The sequence below is a fragment of the Podarcis raffonei genome, chromosome 9 (assembly GCF_027172205.1).
Source record: "Podarcis raffonei isolate rPodRaf1 chromosome 9, rPodRaf1.pri, whole genome shotgun sequence".
NCBI lineage: Eukaryota > Metazoa > Chordata > Lepidosauria > Squamata > Lacertidae > Podarcis > Podarcis raffonei.
In genome coordinates, this window is record NC_070610.1 from 33851326 (window position 1) to 33870347 (window position 19022).

The 19022-nt window shown below is 40.7% G+C and overlaps 1 protein-coding gene across 3 annotated transcripts in view; it reads left to right on the plus strand.

Annotated features, from left to right (window-relative positions):
- Window positions 1–19022, plus strand: part of GLRA3 (glycine receptor alpha 3) — an 80904-nt gene that overhangs the window by 4316 nt on the left and 57566 nt on the right. For all 3 annotated transcript variants that reach the window (XM_053402829.1, XM_053402827.1, XM_053402828.1), the window contains exon 2: window positions 15007–15134. In XM_053402829.1, the coding sequence (XP_053258804.1) occupies window positions 15007–15134 (128 nt within the window). The remainder of the gene's footprint in view (window positions 1–15006; window positions 15135–19022) is intronic.

The window sequence follows — 19022 nt, forward strand, 5'->3', positions numbered from 1 at the left end:
GACTAAACAGCCAAATGAGGACTGTGAATGCTCGGTAGTAATGGAATGCTAAATGTAATGGAATGCTAGTAATGGAATGGAATGCTAGTAATGGAATGGTAGTAATGGAATGCTAAATGGAACAGGAAATGGAATGGAGTAGCCTAGAAGACCACATGGTTGGCTAGCTGAACTCATGAACTGGAGCATGCCACACTGCAAGGTTTTATAAACGTTGTATAAATATACTTGTATAAACATAATTAGAAATAGTTACTATAAGAAGCATGGCAACATGCCCAGGATAGTGCTTTATATTCCTTTTTCCCATGAGTGAGAATACTGAGCAATAAAAAGCACTGATGTTGATACCGAAGTATCACATTTAGATTATTTTATGAAATAGGGAACAGGGGAGCTTACACACACACACACACACACACACACACACCCTCAACCAGTCTTTGCCATCCTATTACCCTCCAGATGTTTTGGGCTACAGCTCCCATTATACCTGACCATTGGCTACGTTGACCAACACTGATGGGAGTTGTAGTCCAAAACATCTGAGGAGCATCAGGTTGGCGAAGGCTGCCTCACACTGGGAAGACATTAAGGTAGGTCATATATAGTTCATGCTCGGAAGGTTACTATTTCAGGCCTAGGAACCAAATCTCAAAATGAATGCATACTGGGCTCCAAACTACATCAGTAATAGGAAACCTGAAGCCTTTCAGATGTAGTTGGACTGGGCTAGGCTGGCTGGGGCTGATTAGAAAGTCTCAGGTTCCCCATTGTTGCTCTAGGATAGGTTTCCCAAACTTGGGTCTCCAGCTGTTTTGGGACAGCAATTCCCATCATCCTTACCTAGCAGGACCAGTGGTCAGGGATGATGGGAGATGTAGTCCAACAACTGGAGACCCAAGTTTGGGAAACCCTGCTCTAGGATAAACAGCTTATTGTGACTCTATGGGGCATATCTTTGCATCTCTAATTTTCTTTGTTATTTTTTTTGAATTCTGAAACATATACAGTGGTACCTCTGGTTACATACGCTTCAGGTTACAGACTCTGCTAACCCAGAAATAGTGCTTCAGGTTAAGAACTTTGCTTCAGGATGAGAACAGAAATCGTGCTCTGGCGGAGTGGTGGCAGCAGGAGGCCCCCATTGGCTAAAGTGGTGCTTCAGGTTAAGAACAGTTTCACGTTAAGAACGGACCTCCAGAACGAATTAAGTACTTAACCTGAGGTACCAGTGTATAGAACTTTAATAAACATATACTAAGTAGGCAGGAATTAGGTATGTTCTAAATGGGCCTGCATTGCACCTGAAGGACCAGGTGAATAACAGGGGTGGGGACCTTGGTAATATGGCACCCTGTGTGAGGCTAAAATTTGGGCCAAAGCCGCCTTTCCAAAGTGGGTGCTGGGCTTTGGGAAGGAGGCACAAGGCTCTGGCAGAATCCTAAAGCCCACCTGTCTTCTTTCCAAAGCCAGGCAAGCACCAGCTAGACATTGGGAAGGAGGCCAGAAGACACCTCTTTGGCCCCTGCACCCTGTGTTGGGAAACCGGTCACATTGTCCTAAATCTGCATTTGTGCATAATCTAGAGGTGATTCTAACTTGTTGCTAGAAGTGCAAGGGTCAGAGGGCCTGTTTTCAGCTATGGCTCAATAGATATAACCAGGCGACAATAATCTATGTTCTACTTAGTAACCTCGCATCTAGACTGCTACAATGCGCTCTTTGTCAGCTGCCCTTGAATACTATATGGAGATTGCTACTAGTGCAAAATACAGATACCAGGATCTTGATGGACCCGATAGATGTAACGCCAGGTAACACCAGTCTGTAAAGACATGTCCTGGATGCCTATTTCCAGGCCTGATTCAAGTTTTTTATTTTGACATATACATTCCTGAGCAGCTTAGGACTTGGTTACCTGGAGGACTGCTTCTCTTTTAGTCCTGCCCATGACTTGAAATCTGCTCATGATATGCGGTCCTTTTGGAAATGCCATCTCTTAGGGAAACCCAGGAATCTATAGCCCAGCATACGGCTTTCTCAGATTGTGGAATATGTTACTCCTAGAGGTCTGGCTGGTGACATCATTGTCCATTGTTAGGTGGAAGGTTAAAAGAAAAAAATCTCTTTTGTTATACCTTTGACTGATACACCTGCACTGTTTTACTTTTGCTTTTTGCTTTTTTGGTGATAGCACTTAACAGTACAGAGTACTATCACTTCTATTTTTGCTGCATAGAGCACCCACAACACTTTTATTGATATATGAACACTGTTTTTTAGTTGTTGTCCCCCCCCCCCCCAGAAAACTGCTCTGCATGTCTGGCTTGTGTATTATTATGTTTACAGATAGTTGGAGGATGGTTGTGGTTGTTTTATGGTTTTATTATTGTTCTTATTTTAATGTTTTGACCCATTCTAAGGTCTTCAAAGAACGAGATATAGATTTGAATTAATTCAAGCCACTTCTATGGCCTTCAAACTTTGCAGATGCATTTAAAGCAGGTTTTCAGCCAGAAATAAAAAGTTAATTCCAAAAGTTCAATATAGGGGAGGGATGTACCATCAGATACTTCCCCTTAATAGTGTTAATGCTTTTGTTGGGGGGAAAATCAGAAAACTGGAGAAAAGATTGTCCTGTTTTCATATTATTTGACTATGTTTTTTACAGGAAAAACATGATATAGACCATTATTCTTTGAGTTCATTATTTAGTATTTCCTATATAGCTGTCTGCTACTGCCACTACTTTACTATTAAGAAAGCTAAGGATTGGTACAATTAATCTGTCACCAATCTTTATGCTCGTTTTCACATTCTATTCATTTTCTACACAAATCTTGGTCAGGGCTTCAAATTCTTTGTCAGCTAAGGTTTCCTTATACGTTTCAGAAATTGGTCTAACAATATCTCATATCAAAAGAAATAGTAGTTGGATTGTTCTGCTTTTGGAAAACCAGTATTTTGCTATCTCCTTTGATTTTTCCGCTTTCACACTCTGATGTATAGATATGAGTAGCTGCAGAAGTGCACACAGAGGCTTGTTAGGACATAGCTTCAGAGGCATTCTGTGTGAAGCAATTCTGGCCTACTATGCTGCCGGTCTGTTTAAATCCCATTAGCATGGCTTACCCTGATACAACTGGCTTGTACAATTGCATAGAGCCAGTTGACCAGGCAAGGCCTCTGTTATGGTGCATCACAGATGTGTCATCTCCTGTACTAGTTTATCCCACCATCTTTTCTCCAATGCCCATGCAAACAGTCGATTGCTACACTTGTACAACCGTCAGGAATATGTCTGTTACCAGCATAATGCCATTGGTCATGTTGTTGCGTTAGCAAGGGGATTGGGAATTCTGATGGCCACAAAGGTAGCAACCTACAAAGCATTCAAAAAGGAATTAAAATGGTTCCCCTCATCTTGCTCCTGCCTATGCTTCATTTAGAAGCACAGTACAGGCTTCTAAATGGTTTTGTGAATATATATATATATATATATATATATATATATATATATATATATATTTAATATTCTATTGAATTTTGAATGTCCAGTACAGAAAGGTTTAAACCTAATAATAAAATTACTAAATGTGACCAAAGCTGCAGATTTCAGATGACTGCATCTTAGCCAAGTCAGTGAAAATGAACTTAGCTTAAGCTCTCTTCTTGAAGTCATGGGAGCAATGGGACTGCCATGCCCAAACTAGAAATTGAACGGCTCCATGCAGACTTTGACACATTACAGAGTGGCTATGTGATTGCTCTATGGTACATAAGACCTTGTTGATTGTCTACATTCCACATTCTGCACACATGGACTCAACACACATTATCGGCTTGTCCATAGGAAAGTCCAAGTGAGACAGTTCATCTTTCAGATGAAGGAAAAGCCAAGGCTGGAAACTATCATGGGGCTTGGCAGTTTATAAGACAACCAAATTAAAATGATGCTTGGATTTCTATTTACATTTCACACCTCATGCTGTGCTAAACTCATTTTCCTATTATTAACCATTCTTAATATGCTCCAAGCTAACTGACTTGCTCTACAAATAGAGGTGAGTCACTCTGGAAATAATATTGTTATTCTTTACAACACATGTCACTAGAATTCCAAACCACAAACCAGTTAAGCAAAGAAAAATACAAAAGTTAGTGTCAGTTTTGATCCCTTCAGCTTTAGATATTAAGGACTTTAGATATTGATGACTCTATACTACATGGATTTGTGCATGGAAAAGCAATCAAAGAATGTGCAAACTCCTCCAAAATAATACTAATTTCCCTATGGGAAAGTGAAATTATGAAGCAAGGCGTGAAGATGCAGTAAACTGTGCCATACTAGATACTGCTGCTTACTTTTAAAGCCCCACATCAGGGTGTGCAAGCTCTGGCCTGAAGGTCTGATTAGGCTCACCAGGCCTTCCCATGTGTCCACAAGGCCATTTCAACCAAGCCAACTCAGTCAAAATGAGGGTTGCAAGCGCTGCTGTCCAACTGATTGGAGGTGGGGCTTCCATGGGGCTTTCCAAGACCATGGGTAATGCCTTTGCCCTCACAATTTGATTTCAAACCATGCAAGCAAAAAAAGGGTCACCTGCACACTTGTCTAACTCACCCAGTTGTCAGACTTGCACACCTGTCCAACTTGGCATATGGGTGGTGAGAGAGATAATGATCTGGAATGATCCGGCCTTCCATCCAGATGCAGTTTCTCACCCTTGTCATAAATACCTGAAAAGGGCTCCTCACTATTACCAGCCTGTCCATGCTTTAGAAGCAGCAAAGGGGACTCTTTCTTGAATTCCGCTGTCAAGAGAGGCTCATTTCATTGTGGCACCCCATTTGTGGAATGCTCTCCCACTTTAATACATAAAGATATATCTATTTTAGCCTTCACCTCTGTCAATCCTTTTAAAATTGTCTTCTTTTACTGGTGTTTTAAGAAGTGGGCTTTGGTTTTACTGGCGTCTTTTATAGGTTTAGTTTTTTTATATTGTTCCCCACTCTGGTTCTTGTACTGATGAAAGGCAACATAAATCTTTTTAACAGATAGATTGAGAACATTTACTAATATACACAATGTACAAAGAATCAAGTACATACTATTAGCTAAGTCAATATGATTAATAATTATTGGTAAGAGGGTTACATGATGTGCATGTCTGATAATTGCATGGTTGGCCCACAATTCAGATTATGAGTAATTAAATGTACCATATGTTTCCATGTACAGTGGCACCTTGGGTCAAGTACTTAATTCGTTCCGGAGGTCCATTCTTAACCTGAAACTGTTCTTAACCTGAAGCACCACTTTAGCTAATGGGGCCTCCTCCTGCTGCCGTGCCGCCGGAGTACGATTTCTGTTCTCATCCTGAAGCAAAGTTCTTTACCCGAGGTACTATTTCTGGGTTAGCAGAGTCTGTAACCTGAAGCGTATTTAACCCGAGGTACAACTGTATAAGACAACGTTATTTGCTTTTTAAAAATAAATATATTTCAGATAAATATTTTAAGGGCAATGTAAGTTTAACAGTTAATGTGCAAAATAACTGACCAATTTGCAGTTTCACTAGGTCTTATAGAGACTATGCCTATTAAAGATTATGTGTAATGACAGAAGAATGTGCAATATTAGGGCAATATATGCATGCTCTCAGGAGCCTGTTGGAGCCAGGGTTGGCTGCCCTCCCCTCAGGGAAAAGTCTTTGCAAAGTATTTTCTGCTGGGTGGTGGAATTCTGCAAGGGCATCTGGAACACTCCACTCTTGTCAAAGCTTGGCAAGTGGGGGGGGGGGAGCGTTCCAGAAAGCTTTGGTGCTGTAGATCAGCAACAAAGCAGAGCTTCTCCACCAGTGGTTGAAGCAGTGAGGTAGGGTAGAAAATGCTACCTCTTGCATCTAAGCAACTTGAGGCAGCTGCTTCACCCCACCTCAGCCAGCTCTGGCTGAAGATTATTTATTTTGACCTGGAAATCTTCACAATTCCCTCTTCATAGACAAATTATTTGCACATTTTCTATGAGGCCTGGTAAAGGTGCACAATGGCCAGTTGTTATGTGCATTAACTGTCCAATTTATATTCCCCCTAACACATATATGTGCTAACTTAACAGAGAAAATAAGTGTTAACTCCTGTATTAATGCAAGTTTCCAAATAGTAATGGTTGCTGGTTTTACTGGGCTAAACTTCTCCTTGAACAGTGAAGTAAAGATATTATAACATTCATTCCTCACTAATTCCACCGTCCATTGGAGCGCTATTTATCTTTCTATTGAATTGTCTTCTAACATTATTGAGTTTGGTGGGCCTCCAATGTATTCAAGACAGAGTTTAATTTAAAACTGTTATGCCCCACATTTCAGTTATCGATAACTGAAATACATCATCACTTCTCTAAGTCACTTACAAAGTAATAAAGTAAGAGTTTAAAAACTCAACAGTCATTTAAGTGTCATAAGGAATAATAAGTCAGCCATATTTTCAGAAAGCTACTAACTAGCCATGGGTCATAATAAATGAAGTGTACCAGTATTAGAAAGTCTTCCAATAACAGAAGGCATCACTGCTGCCTCATTATAATTTTAAGGTTAGTCTTATTCTGATGGTAAGTCAATTGGTTCCAAAGGGTTGGGATCTCTATGGACAAGAAATTTTATCTCCAGCATAGGTGGGATATGAAAAGAGCTCCTTCACTAGATCTTTATGGATGGGTGGGTGGGTGGATGGATGGGATTTTACAGAAGGAGATATTCTTAAGATACACAAGGGCTCTTTAATGGTAAGAATCAGCTCCTTCAATTTCATTCTTAAGTTGACCTAGCCAGTGCAGGGGTTGCAAAAATCAACAGAATTATTCATCCATCTTGTTTTTTGTTAGAAGATCCAATATCCCCTGCATTTTTCATCTGTTCTGCAAGAATAGCTCTATGAAAAAATGTGTTGTAACATTTGCAAAGGCTACTTGGCCACAACTCATCACAGCTATGACATTAGGATGCATTGATGGGGCTCTTGATAGGTCTAGCAAGTGCCCCAGCTTTTCCCCATTGATTCTGGAACATGATACTCATCATCACCTGATTCTGTTTTGCATAGAATGTGGTAGCATGTCAGAAATCAGAGCAAATGTGCACAAATTGGCCAGGGAGAGGTCAATTTTAAGTCAATCCAGAAAGATGAGATGCTGTTGACAGACAGACTGAACCATTTGTGTGCTGATCACAAATTGATCATGTAGCTTTCTCCTCACAAATGATTTCTTCTTCTTCTTCTTCTTCTTCTTCTTCTTCTTCTTCTTCTTCTTCTTCAGTGATCACTCGTAGCCAAGTTAGATTGTCATCCATGAACATGGCCTTAACAGTGAGTCCGTAAGTGACTGTGGAGGCCAATTCTGGATCCACACATCCTTCCACAGTGGAGACATACGTTTCAGGGTGGGAGTTGATCATGGTGAGGGTTTGCCAAATGTGCCTTTGCACGTTTCTCTCTTTCGTCCTGAGTTTGAGCGTCTTCTAAGTCCATGACACCTTTGGTAAATGATTACAAGATGCCAGCAACCTTCTCCAAGCTCAGCCTCAGTTGAGAATTTTGGAGACTGCAAAAGTTCTCCTGAATAGAGAAATAATCTTTTTCAAGCCCTTCAATTCTTCTCCAGCTCAGAAAAATCTGAGTCCAAAAGAGTGGTCAACATCCTTCCTGCCAGCACCTCTCAAACAAACTCCCACTCTCCTTTACTAAACTTGTGGCAACAGGAGCAACAGCAGGACATGACGGTATGGGAGATAGTCTCCTCCCTGCTTCTGTGCTCTGGCATGCTGTGGATGAAGGGCACAGAGGCACTTGAAACTTAATAGTCTTCACATTGCAGTAGCCACTGGGTAAATTACCAGTCCAAAGGGCCACCTAGACTTTCTTCCTGGCATGCTGTTCCACAGCACACCTTAATGGTGAAGAGAGAGAGGATAAAGGAGAAGACCTCCATCCCTTCATTGTCTCCATGTGCTACTGTTGTTTATGTCAGTGCTTCACTGGAAAATAAAGAGAAAGGGGGATTGTGTTTGGGGGCTGTGAGGGAAGCTGTTTGAGTGATTGGTAGGTCTGGCAAAAATGGGATGGGATGATTATCTAAGCTTTGGATTGTCTCAGAGTTCTTGCTGATTTTTTTATTTAATAACTTGTATCACTTCTAAATTAATCCAAAACTGGGGAGAGCTTGCCCATCTCTACAATGAAAAAAGGAAGCATATATAATTTCTGCTTTTTCCTACACACACATACACAAGCAAAATGAAAGGGTTTTCATTCCCATGGCTTCAAATTTTCTAGAAGTTTTACATCTCTCATCTGGAGGCTATTGATCTAAACCATCCTGTTTCACTTTGAGGAATAAATTAAAACAAAAGAAGAAAATATATATTGCAGCTGCATTGAGAGCCTTGTAATTTGCCTTTTGCAGTATTTCAGTTTTACAGTTCACTCAGATGAAAATAGATTTGATAAATAACATGGAATAGTTGTAGCTCTGTGCAGCATGATTTATTGATGATATCTCCCACCCACCCTTTCTTGGTCAGGAACACTTTATGTCGACGGAGCCTTTGGGATTCCTCTCCTCTTCAAAATATGAATAATGTTATAATGTTTAACCAAACAGTATCATCCTGTTTAATTATTCAGAGGAGTTTAATTTTCTAGCATTTGGAATCAATGTGCTATTATGAAATAGCAATGCATTTGTAAAGAAAAAATCAATAGCCTTGGTTTTAATATAGCCTAAGCTTTTAAAACCAGCATTTTAAAATCTTTTTTATTTTATTTTATTTTACAAGCTCTACATACTGCTTTTCACTAAGTTTAAATCCCATGGGATCCCCCTGCCTTCCATTATGGTACTAAGAACATCCAGTATAACCTATAGCAGGAGTGGGGAAATCTCTTTCTCTGACCCCAGAGAACTCCGCAGATGTGATCGGCCTCCAGTGCCCACCAGTCCTTTAAGAAGGTCCTGATCTACACCACCAAGCATCAGCTAGGTGATGGCTTCTGACAAGACCATATCTGTATATTGCCCAGGGGCTACAACTGTGGGGAAAGGGTTGGGCACCTTCATTCATCTCCTTGATGGGAGGGACCCAGCTGCAGTGTCTCCTTCTCACCTTCATTGGCATATTGCTGAAATCCGAGAAGCTAGAAAATGTTATTGTCCACATCTCTGACATGGAAGAGGCACTAAAATGTTTCCCATCCATTCATATACACAATGTAGCTCTCCAAAGCCAAGTAAGTGAAAATTCTCTTGGTGACCTCCATCCAGTTTCCATTTTACCTTCTCTTAAGACCAGCCATTGCCAACCAACTGCTCTCTAGATGCATTGGACTGCCAACCCCACAGAGGCATGAGAGTGACGGCTGGAGCTGGTAGAAGAGTTTGGATTTGATATCCCGCTTTATCACTACCCTAAGGAGTCTCAAAGCGGCTAACATTCTCCTTTCCCTTCCTCCCCCACAACAAACACTCTGTGAGGTGAGTGGGGCTGAGAGACTTCAAAGAAGCGTGACTGGCCCAAGGTCACCCAGCAGCTGCATGTGGAGGAGCGGAGACGTGAACCCGGTTCACCAGATTACAAGTCTATCGTTCTTAACCACTACACCACACTGGCTCTCACTGGTAGGCGTTTGTAGTCCAAAATATCTAGAGGGAACCAAGCTGGTGAAGGCTGGTCTAAACACTTGAAGTCCAAGTGTTGTGTTGTTTTTAAAGCTGCTAATAAAGATATGCAGAGAATGAGGAGAATAATTCCACGCCTTCTGCATATATAAAACTTGCATTATTACTAATGGAAACTGTAACTGCAATGGTAATAAAGAAATGTGCCTTTATATTGTGCACCCACTCATTAAAGAGTCTTGTATTGCAAAGGCAGCATGTGATATAACTGGGCAATTCTTCACAGAAACTATCTGTGAGCAAAATATGTCTCATTAGTTTCTTGTTAAGGTTCCCTGCACGAGTTTGTTTTTCTGTCAAATATATAAATACATAGCCGCTAACTGTGTTTCTACTTACTCCTTCACTTGCCGATGTTACAGTAACTAGAAGTGACCTACAGTGGAGCTAGGCTAGGCTAGCAAATCTACCATCTAGGCTAAACATACATAACTTAGTCATTGTGACACTGGACTAAAAACCTGAAAAGCTGGGAGGGGGGTTGTTTTGGTTGTTTTGTGGTTTTTTGTTGTTGTTTTTGTGTTTTTTGGTTGTTTTTTTGCATTTTTCTATGTCAGGAACAGGCAGGAATCTGAAGGTTGTGCAGAGGAGGCAGAAGGGCAGGAGAATGATCCAGAGAATTGAGCCAGTAATTTGAGTGGTTTTGTTCCACCTGTGAAGCAGGGAGAAAAGACTCAAAGGTGGGGGAAGAGTTGCAGGAAGGCGCAGAGGTGGAAGAGACAGTCCCAAAGAGAGTTGGGCTGTTAGAATCTCCTCCATCACCTCCCCCACTGTCTCCAAGGACAAGGAAGGGCTTAAAGTTTCAGAAGCAGCTGGAGATGTAGTGCAGGAGAAGTTGCTGGTTGCTTGTTGTGGCATTTGCCCGTTCTTTTGGAAATGTCTGTACAGGGGGAGAGAAAGGGTTAATAAGTAGACCAATAGAAAAGCCAGAGGCGGAGCCTACCTGTTTTTAAAAAGACTTAGCCAGAGGTTTAGACAGTTGGGGAAAAGCAATAAGGGAAAAGCAGTTGGGAGTTAAAGCAGTTGGAAGACAGATGGAAATAGAGAGACAGTTAGTGCAGTTGGTTCTTGTGTGAGGGGAGGTAGAAGAGTTAGAGACAGGATAAAATAATTGTGATTTACCGGGGAGAACCTGGTTGGTGGTAGTGGATTAGTGGGTATGGGTCAATAGTCCGTGAAACGACCAGGGGCTCCGTACAAATGCCACACTTGTGCACACCATGTCAGAGGAGGGGGTTTAAATGTGCTGAAGGGGGCATGGCACACTGTTGCTCCAACTGTTGGATAGGAGCACAGGTCTGAAGAGGGATGTGCCTAGCAAGCTCTTTAGCAGGAGTGGTGCATGTAATTCTTGTGCCCTAGTGCTTTGCCAATGAAGAACTAAACTTCTAGTTGTGTGTCGTCCTTGTGGGGGCTGGACAATGTACTATATATTTTGGAATATTGCTTGTGTATTTGGGGTGTATGGGGTGTTCGGGGAGGGTAGTACTTTTGGTGGGTAACATATCATACTCCTTCTGGGATAGTTTGTCCACCTTTGGTCCCCACCCTGCACTAGCTCTCCCCTGTGGCTCCTAGAAGCTGTTGGTATGTGACAGCAGCCACACCCTGGGAATGGCTATGACTGGCTAGCTAAACCAGGTGAGGGTATCTGGTGGGTCTCAGCATACAGTTTAACACCCCAAACTCATAACAACACAATACTAAGATTTTACTTGGTGAGTCACTTATGGTGACTTTACTGCTTTATTGCTTCCAGTCTCTAATCTAGAGGTGGGAGAAGAAACTAGTACCTAAGCTTGTTTGTTTGTTTTTCTTCTGCTCTTGAAAATATTCTGCAAATAATTTTTTTAATAATGCACAATACAAATACAGATGGCAGTATTCTTTGCAGTTCTTTGTCAGCAGCAGACTTTGATATTATTTGGGGTGTGTCTGTTTGGAAGGACAGTTTCTTAACATGTGGCTGTCATTTTTTCCTAACTACTATTCAAGAATGATGTCCTCTCCAGCTGTGGTCAGACCAGTATAGTATGGTATGTTCTTCAGATGTAGTATACATGTTTGATATTCAATATGCATGCCCACACAAGACTGATACTTTGTCAGATGTAGACATAAACTGATATCAGTTTTTCCTTCAGTGCACTGCTTATAAAACTTTGATGTTGTTAATGCCCATCTACTGTAAGTACTTGCCTATTTGCCTGTGCTTGAATGTGTTTCTTCCATGAATTCCCTTATTACACTCCACTGAAAAGTGTTTTTCAGCTTTTAGCAAGCATTCAAGTGAAGCTTTGCTCTTTCATTAGTCAGACCAGAAATATGGGTGTTTAGGTCCAAGGTGGGCTCCTTCACAGCACCTCAGAATGTTGTAAATGATTCCTTGATGTTAGAGAAAGTTGGGTGGCCATCTCTCAGGCATGCATTGTGTTCAGTGCAGCTGTCGGGGTTATCTTGTGTCCTAGGCAAGGCTAAGCACTTGCATCCTATCTAAAAAAAATTCTATCTTCAATTTTCAAAAAGAGATACCTTGTAGGGGTGTGTGTGAAAAGCACAAAACTTGAAACTGCTAAATTTCATTTAAATTGCAATTAAATTATCTTTCTCAAATGCAGAAGAAGATGTTTTAGCACACAAATCTTTTTGAATAATCTTGTCTCTAAAAAGTTTCAATTTTAGGCACATCAAAATATCACTTTGCATGCCTTTTCCTTTGCTAATTTGGCCACCAGTTCCTTCAGGTCAAGGGTTGATGCTTGAGCATGTTCAAATGATATAACTGACAAACCAAGTAGTCTGTTTTGAAACATTGTTGAGCATATGTAAGTTCTTATAAGTTTGCACTTTCAGAAACTGCGGTTACCACATGCCACTGATACTGGAAGTGTTTAGAAGGACCCTTAGAGCAACAGAAACATTAGGCACATTATCCAGGAATTTTTGTTGTCATATGAAGAGAAATACTCCTTGTGGTGGCATAAACTTTGGAAGTCCTTGAGCTATTGCTGTAAGTTCACAGCACAGATCTTCAGCATCAACATATTTGTTTCCATTGTGCATTAAGGTCCTTTCCAACTGTATGTCAGCCTATATAGCTCAGTTGGTTAGAGCATGGTGCTGATAATGCCAAGGTTGCAAGTTTGACCCCTGTATGGGAGAGCTTCCTATTCCTGCACTGCAGGGGGTTGGACTAGATGATCCCTTCCAACTCTATGATTCTTGATAACATTTGGTTTTGCACTCAAGCAACAGCATTGTGTCAGTGACTTGGGCCTAGAAGAGACATGTTGTTTTCAGTTCAGTGCCAGGACTCAAGTCATGTACTACAGATATGAAGAATCAAGAATGCCTGAGTTTGTGCAGAGTATAGGCAGGTTTTTATTTTAATTTTCCAACACACCTAATTCTTAGTGTTGAGGCTTGGGAGCAGGTGAAGCAACAGCAGAGACTGAGCGCCTCATAAAGAAACATTTTTTATTAATCAGACATGACTCCTGGTAACTAGAGTAATATTGTTATGAGTACTGAGTGATGTATTGAGGGGGTCAAGCACTTATAAAAAACAGTATGAAGCCAAACACTACATTTCTTTCCCCTTCAGGGGTGTTTTGGGTTCTTTTCAGCACAGACTGCTGTAGTCATTCTTTGTATTTATTGACTAGATTCTTTTTAAGGGACCTACAAACAATTCTATTTAAAATAAAAATAAACTAACGTTGTAGTTGAAATAGGTTATGCTGGGACTGTGATCTTCTGTGTATGTGAACATCCTTTAGAATGTCACAGAGAGTTCAGAACACACAAGAAGAGCAAGATATTAAAAATGACACTTTTCATGCTGGGCCAAGATGACAATTTTGCCTGGGAGAGAGTTGCTTTCATTGACTTTAGTTGTAATTCTACTGCAGAGGCTTCTTTTAAAGGAAGACGAACTTTGTGCACAATGAGTTATCTGGAACAATCTGGTGCCATATGACCTTCTGGGGTGAAGAGTTTACTTCAGGGGAGATATTGTTTTATCCAGATTATGGGGTGCATAACAACACCTCAAGCACTATGCTAGCAGTTTTAGGTAAGCTGTCTTTCTGTAGAACGTACCATAATAAATCTAAGTTAGCCATGTCCATTAACTTCAATTGATCTAATCTGGACAAGAACTGAATGCCACCCACACATTTTATCTCATTTTCAATTTTCCTTCAGCACCTTCTCTTGCAATTTTGCCTCAGAAGAAGGAGACTTTCCTCTACCCCCAAATTATTTTGATTTCTTGCCATTTTTACTCAGCATACAAAAAGATTCTGATGCTGGCATTAGTCCAAGCAAAAGGGGGGTGGAATAGCAAAGGGCAGGGTAGGCTGTGGCACCAAGGCCCACTGGTGGGTCATGTGCCCCACTGTTTTAGAAGCACAGCTGTAGCGTCATTCAAATGGATTTAGAAGAAAATGATGTATTCCCCCTCCCCTGAAATGTGTGACACAGGTAAAATGTAGAAGAGTATTCTTATCTTATTATTTTTATTTATTTAATATACTGCCTTTCATCAGAAGATCTCAAGGCGGTTCACAGAATAAAATACAGGGTAAAACACAAGTACATAATTAAACCAAAACAACAAAACAATAACGCCCCCCCCCTTCCCACAGACACACTTAAAAGGCTGTAGAGTATTAATCAGCCCAAGGCCTGGTTGAAGAGTAGTCACTGGAGGCTTAATACTTGTTTTACTCTTGTGGTCTCATTGCTGCCACCATGCCAAATTGTTGTGATGCAAAGCCTCTTAGGGAGCTGTGTGTGATATGATTTAAGCTGTAGTGTGTAAGCAGCAAAAGTCACATGATGCAGGGATACTTTATGTGTTTTTCCTGTGGGCCGAGCTTTCATAAGGAGTCACCTACTTCAGCGTTTGTATGAAATGGATTTGTGTTGCTCTGGGAAATGGCTGAGACAAACCGTTGAAGTAGATTCAGAAGAAAGCATGTCGAAGGATGAGCCAAGTTAAAAAGACAAGAATGAAAGATAATGGGTGGCATCTTGTTCTGAAACTCTAATGCTTTCCCCCTGACATTTTCTCATTTGGTGTTATTCTGTTAAAATATGTTTGGTTAATTTAGGGTAAGGGGAAAATAGTAGTACCAATGAAATTCTCAATTTAGTTTTCAACAATTATCATTTAAGCTCATTCTTACAAAGACACCATTTTTGAATCTCAAAAATGTTGGATGCTTAAGCTGATTAAAAGTGTGGATTTTGCTTGCTTTTAGTTTGGTGGCCACGAAGGAAACAGACAGTGCAAGATCACGCAGCATGCCAATGTCTCCATCAGATTTCCTGGATAAATTAATGGGTAGGATGTCTGGCTACGATGCAAGAATAAGACCGAACTTCAAAGGTAATGTCATCTCCCAGGTGTCCATTTGGGTTATAATGTTGCCTGAATTGTTTTAGAAGCAAGAAAAATGTCTGGCTCATAATTGAGAATATGGTTTTGATCATTCACACTTCAGCAATCTTTTCTTTTTTAAAACAACTACATGTTCTTCTGCTGGTTCAAACTTCTAGAGCAATGCCCACCATTCCTAAAGGAGGGAGACGACCACATGGGTTTCAGATGGCTCAGCCATAGCTGATCCTGGCTCTGTCCTTGTATTGGAAACTTTTTCCATAGTGATGTGTATGAATAAGTCAATTGTGTGCGTCTTTCACCCACAATAATCACCTAATTGGGAAAGACACACACAGTTTGTCCTGCCCACATGATTCCAGTATTTGTGTCCAGTATTTGTGTGCATACCATCCCTGTGGAGGATTGCATCATGCAATTATATGTGGGAGGAAAATATGAAACCCTCTGACCCATGTGTATGGATTGGCTAGGTGCCTGGATTCAAAATGCAGGAGAGAGCCTTCAGTAGCAGAGTTTAAACTCAGAATAATGTGGGAATGTAGGTTGCTAGACCATTTTATCTCATTTGCTTGCATACGGTGCTCCCGCCTTTCTAGATATTCTCTTTCACACAAAATGGTTTCCATCGGGAGGTTTATTTAAATCATTCCCCATGGTGACTTGGACCACATAGTAAGCTATCAGTGTTCTCAGTGTCCTCGTAACCTTAAGCCCAAACATGTGCAGAGGAGCAGACTGAATTCCTTCATCTGCATAGGAACTCAGCGAACCACTTCACACAAACAGCTTCCTAGCCATAGGGAACCATTTAATTCTGCCTCCATGGGCAGCTGTTCCATATGTGCTGAGCCTTGTGTGCTTGGGTTTTTTGCTTGTTGAGAGAGAAAAGAAGGTTGCTATATAAGTGAACTTGCACAGTTACATAAGATATGCACTTCTAATATTACTTTCCTGATGTTGTGCTGGTATCATCTTCCTAATTACTCTCTCTCCCCCACTGCCACTGCTTTGCAGCCGAAGCTGTTCTCGTTTACTTACCATAGTTATTCCCATTAGCACATAAACTTCAAGTTCAATCTACCTTAGCTACGCTGCACAGAAGATGACTTCAGGCAAATAATAGGAGGCAATCCAATCTCTTTCCACTTTTTATTGGAATCTTTTAAAGATCTCCGGGGGGAAGCATTAGTAGAAAGCTGAAGGCATGGAGGGTCATTTGGAGATTGGATAGTGGAGCTTATTATAGACACCAGGAGGTCATGCCAACTGTGGAATAGGGCAGATGTTGAGCACGTAGTGAATTCTTCTGCAACATGTATTCTAAATATCAAAAGCCTCATTTTGTAATTGCTGGAATACAGAAGGGACACAAGTCTAATTTGGCATTTTTCTCTTTCTTAAAAGTGTACTTTGCAAAAAAATAAAATAAATCTGAACTATTATGCGGTAGTTAGTTTTAATGTTTTTAAGTCCTGTCCTTCTGCCACAGAGTGGCTTAACAGAAACATAAAACTGAAACAATCATGCTATAAAAATATCAATAAAATCGCAAGATTGCAATTAAAATACTAAAGCACTAAGTAATATCTGTAAAATCATAGCCCAGAAACAATACAATTCATGTTCCAAAAGCAAAGATAAACAGGAACATCTTGAGATGCCATTTAAAGATGTCAGTTGCGGGAATACCTGCAAGGAGAGGTTCAGACTTATTGTTCAGATAAGCATCCTCTTTGCTGAGTTTTTGGTTTGTGTGTGTTTCTATACTGTGGGAGAAAATATTGCCAAATAGAATTTCGTATTATTTTGGACTCTGCACCTAAAGCCAACCAATGACTTAGCATGAATGCTCAAATGTCCTGGCTCCTGCGGCAGCCACATTGCTTCTCACCAGGAATAGGAAGAATTTCAATTCAGTTATAATTTAAAGGTGAACCTACCTAATTCACACTTTTTTTAAACAAGGCACAACACCCCTTGAACTTCACACTGTTCCAAATTCCACAGTGCTGTTTTCCAGCCAAGTAGCATGTATAAGAATACATATACCAGGGTAAAGTGTGCATAAAAATGCAGATATTAATGAAAACATGATACAAAAATGCATTCTGTTAGGAGAAACTGCATTGAAAAATGTGTATATAAGGAAAACTGCATACAAAAATGTGTATATTAGGAGAAAATCACACTAAAAGGCTGAATTATCATGAAGGGGTTTGTTTCTTCCCCCAAAAAAATCTGCAAAATGATGTGGAAATGTGGAAAACAACACATGTGGGGAAAACAAGAAACTAAGGGCTTATCCATATCTCTCTGTGCTCCACTGCTTTCACTGTGGGGAAACCAGCAGTTTAGTGCTAAATTGGAACAAACAGCAATTGGCTTTTCCATGGATGGCCGTTGGTTCTGACTTAGGGCTAAAGAGTGCGTTTTCTGGGGGAAAGTGGTGGGACAACGGCAAAACCTCTTGGAACCATGCCTAGAAAAGCACAGGACTAGCAGAAAACTGCTCAGATCTGTGCTTTCTAGGCACAGGAAAAGAAAGAGCATGGATGAGGCCCGATAGAAATCAAAATTGGCAGAATTTCACATTCCTTCTCCTCCCTGGGCTTTTTAGCTCAGTATGGCGCATCAACTATTCCAAAGTTTGGATTAGGATGTAATCTGAACTTGAGGTTGCAGTTAAGGTCTCTCCTCCTTACAAACTGTATGCTCACAAACTGTAAGCATGGAACAAACCTTGGCTATAGGTCATGGTTAAGGTGGAGAGACCTTAGCTGTGATTACTGGTTTGAAAGACTCATAATGAGCTAAGAACAGCCAATGGCCCATCTGGTCCAGCATATTGTCCTCACAGCAGCCAAGAGTGTGGGAAATGAGGAGGGCAGAACAGGAGCACAAGTGCACTCTGCCCTCCTGTGGTTTCCAGCAACTGGTATTCAGCAGCATTGCTGCCTCCAACTGTGGAGGTGGCGCATAGCCATCATAGCTTGTAGCCATTGATAGCTCTTCCTCTCTCTCCTCCATGAATTTGTCTAATCCTCTTTCAAAACCATCTAAATCAGTGGCCATCACTGCCCCCTGGAGACCAAGTTGCATAGTTTGACTGTGCACTGCATGAAGTAGAGGTTTCTTTTATCCATCCTAAATCTTCTACACACTCTGCCACACTTCAGTTAGCTAAGAAAAAAACCCACAGAGGGGCATAGGAGGTGCAAATTGTTCTCTGGGACCTCTCACATTCAAGTGGTCATGGCAAACCATAGCCTAATGCAAAATCATTTAAAAAGCAAACTCGATTGTAGAGTATAATTAGTGCTTGATAGACACCATTCCATCAGCTTTACATCTGAAAAAGCTTTGCCAAGTATGGACTGCATACTTTAGAGAGGGGTATGGAGGTTCTTTCTAGGATGCTTCAAGCACTTTCCGGCAGGCAAATTATTATTTCAATTATTGATTGTCAAGCACATTGTTTTCTTACTACAGGCTTCTGTGCAGGAAAGCATTAGCAGTGACACAACCGCTTATCCCTTATGACAGTCTAGCTCATTATAAATAAATCAAAAAACTTTTGTTTTTTAGCCTGTAGCAAAATGGTGGCAAGGCATCATTGTAATCTTCCAGTGATTCAATTGCTTTATTCATTCAGACACAACCCTATGGTTATTCATAGTGGTTTTTAATGGTTGTTTTCTACCTTGCATGTTAATTATTATTGTTATCCAAGAAGGACCTTAGGTTTAGTTTAATTTTCCTGGAATTAGATATGAATGGAAATTAATAAAATGCACTAATATCCTCCTTTTGTTATAACTACTTTGGATAATATATAATTATTCCCATTTTACAGATGTGTACCTAAGTCTGGGA